The sequence below is a fragment of the Eimeria mitis genome, genomic scaffold (genome assembly GCF_000499745.2).
Source record: "Eimeria mitis Houghton genomic scaffold, Emh_scaff4515, whole genome shotgun sequence".
Classification (NCBI taxonomy): domain Eukaryota; phylum Apicomplexa; class Conoidasida; order Eucoccidiorida; family Eimeriidae; genus Eimeria; species Eimeria mitis.
In genome coordinates, this window is record NW_013572834.1 from 3,627 (window position 1) to 4,669 (window position 1,043).

The following is a 1,043-nucleotide window of genomic DNA, read 5'->3' on the forward strand; positions in this document are numbered from 1 at the left end:
TTGCTGCTGCTGCTGTTGCTGCTGTTGCTGCTGCTGCTGGTGCCGGCAGCAGCAACGTCAGCGTCTGCCACAGCAGGGCGGTGTACAAACCCCCAGCCATTACTAAGTGAAAAGCTAAACGATAAGGAGAAACCCTAAAAAACATTCACACAAACCCTAAACCCTAAACCCTAAACCCTAATGACGCCATCAACGCACCCACAACCCCGCTGGCAAGCTTTAGACAACGAGGGTTTAGGGTTTAGGGTTTAGTGTTTCTCGCGGTGTATAGAATATCATATATGACGGCCTGCCCTCCAGGCACTACAAAAAAAATTCCTAGGGTTTAGGGTTTAGGGTTTAGGGTTTAGGGTTTACCGGGGGGTTTTGACTTCTGTCTGTGGCTCTTGGAAACCCGAGCGGACCATCCACCAGCCTACGAGGCCCTGGATGCCCCCAAACATGCCGCAGACTGAGCACACAAACCCTAAACCCTAAACCCTAAACCCTAAACCCTAGAGTTTACCCTTTCTAGGTTTGAATGAAGGGGTTTTGGCTGCAATTCGTTCGGCCTAAACCCTCCTCCTGTTGAGAAAATTAGGGTTTAGGGTTTATAGACGAAATCTAGGGTTAAGTAATCTACTTCAGGGTTTAGGGTTTAGGGTTTAGGGTTTAGGGTTTAGGGTTTATGGTTTAGGGTTTGGTTACGAGCGAGTTTAATAGCTAAAGGGCGGCGGATGCATCTGCTGATAGCACAAGCTGCGAGGCCAGCACCAAAGAAGAGCCCCAACCCTCTGGCTATCCATCGATGTAGAAACTCAATTAAATAAATATTTTTATATTCTGATAAATTCATTCCATAATTTAATTGTAAATACTCGGGAGTTTGCTGAAACCACAAAAAAAAATGCAAAAATTTCGGGTGTATAGGCAGCTCCATCACGCGCTCAGGTGTATAGGCAGCTCCACCGCCCGCTCAGGTGTATAGGCAGCTCCAGCAGAAGAAGAGAAAGAAAAAGTTTTATATTTTCAGTTGCAAACAAAAATAAATTAATGCAATAAAA

General features: G+C 45.6%; 1 protein-coding gene across 1 annotated transcript in view; it reads right to left on the bottom strand.

Moving 5' to 3' along the window:
• EMH_0075750 (cytochrome C oxidase assembly factor COX15, putative) overlaps positions 1 to 443 on the bottom strand; it is a gene marked incomplete at both ends in the record, with an annotated part of 1,894 nt that extends 1,451 nt beyond the window's left edge. Inside the window, 2 exons of the mRNA XM_013499651.1 lie at positions 1 to 134; positions 358 to 443. Of these exons, the coding sequence (XP_013355105.1) occupies positions 1 to 134; positions 358 to 443 (220 nt within the window). The remainder of the gene's footprint in view (positions 135 to 357) is intronic.
• Positions 444 to 1,043: the final 600 nt, after the last annotated feature.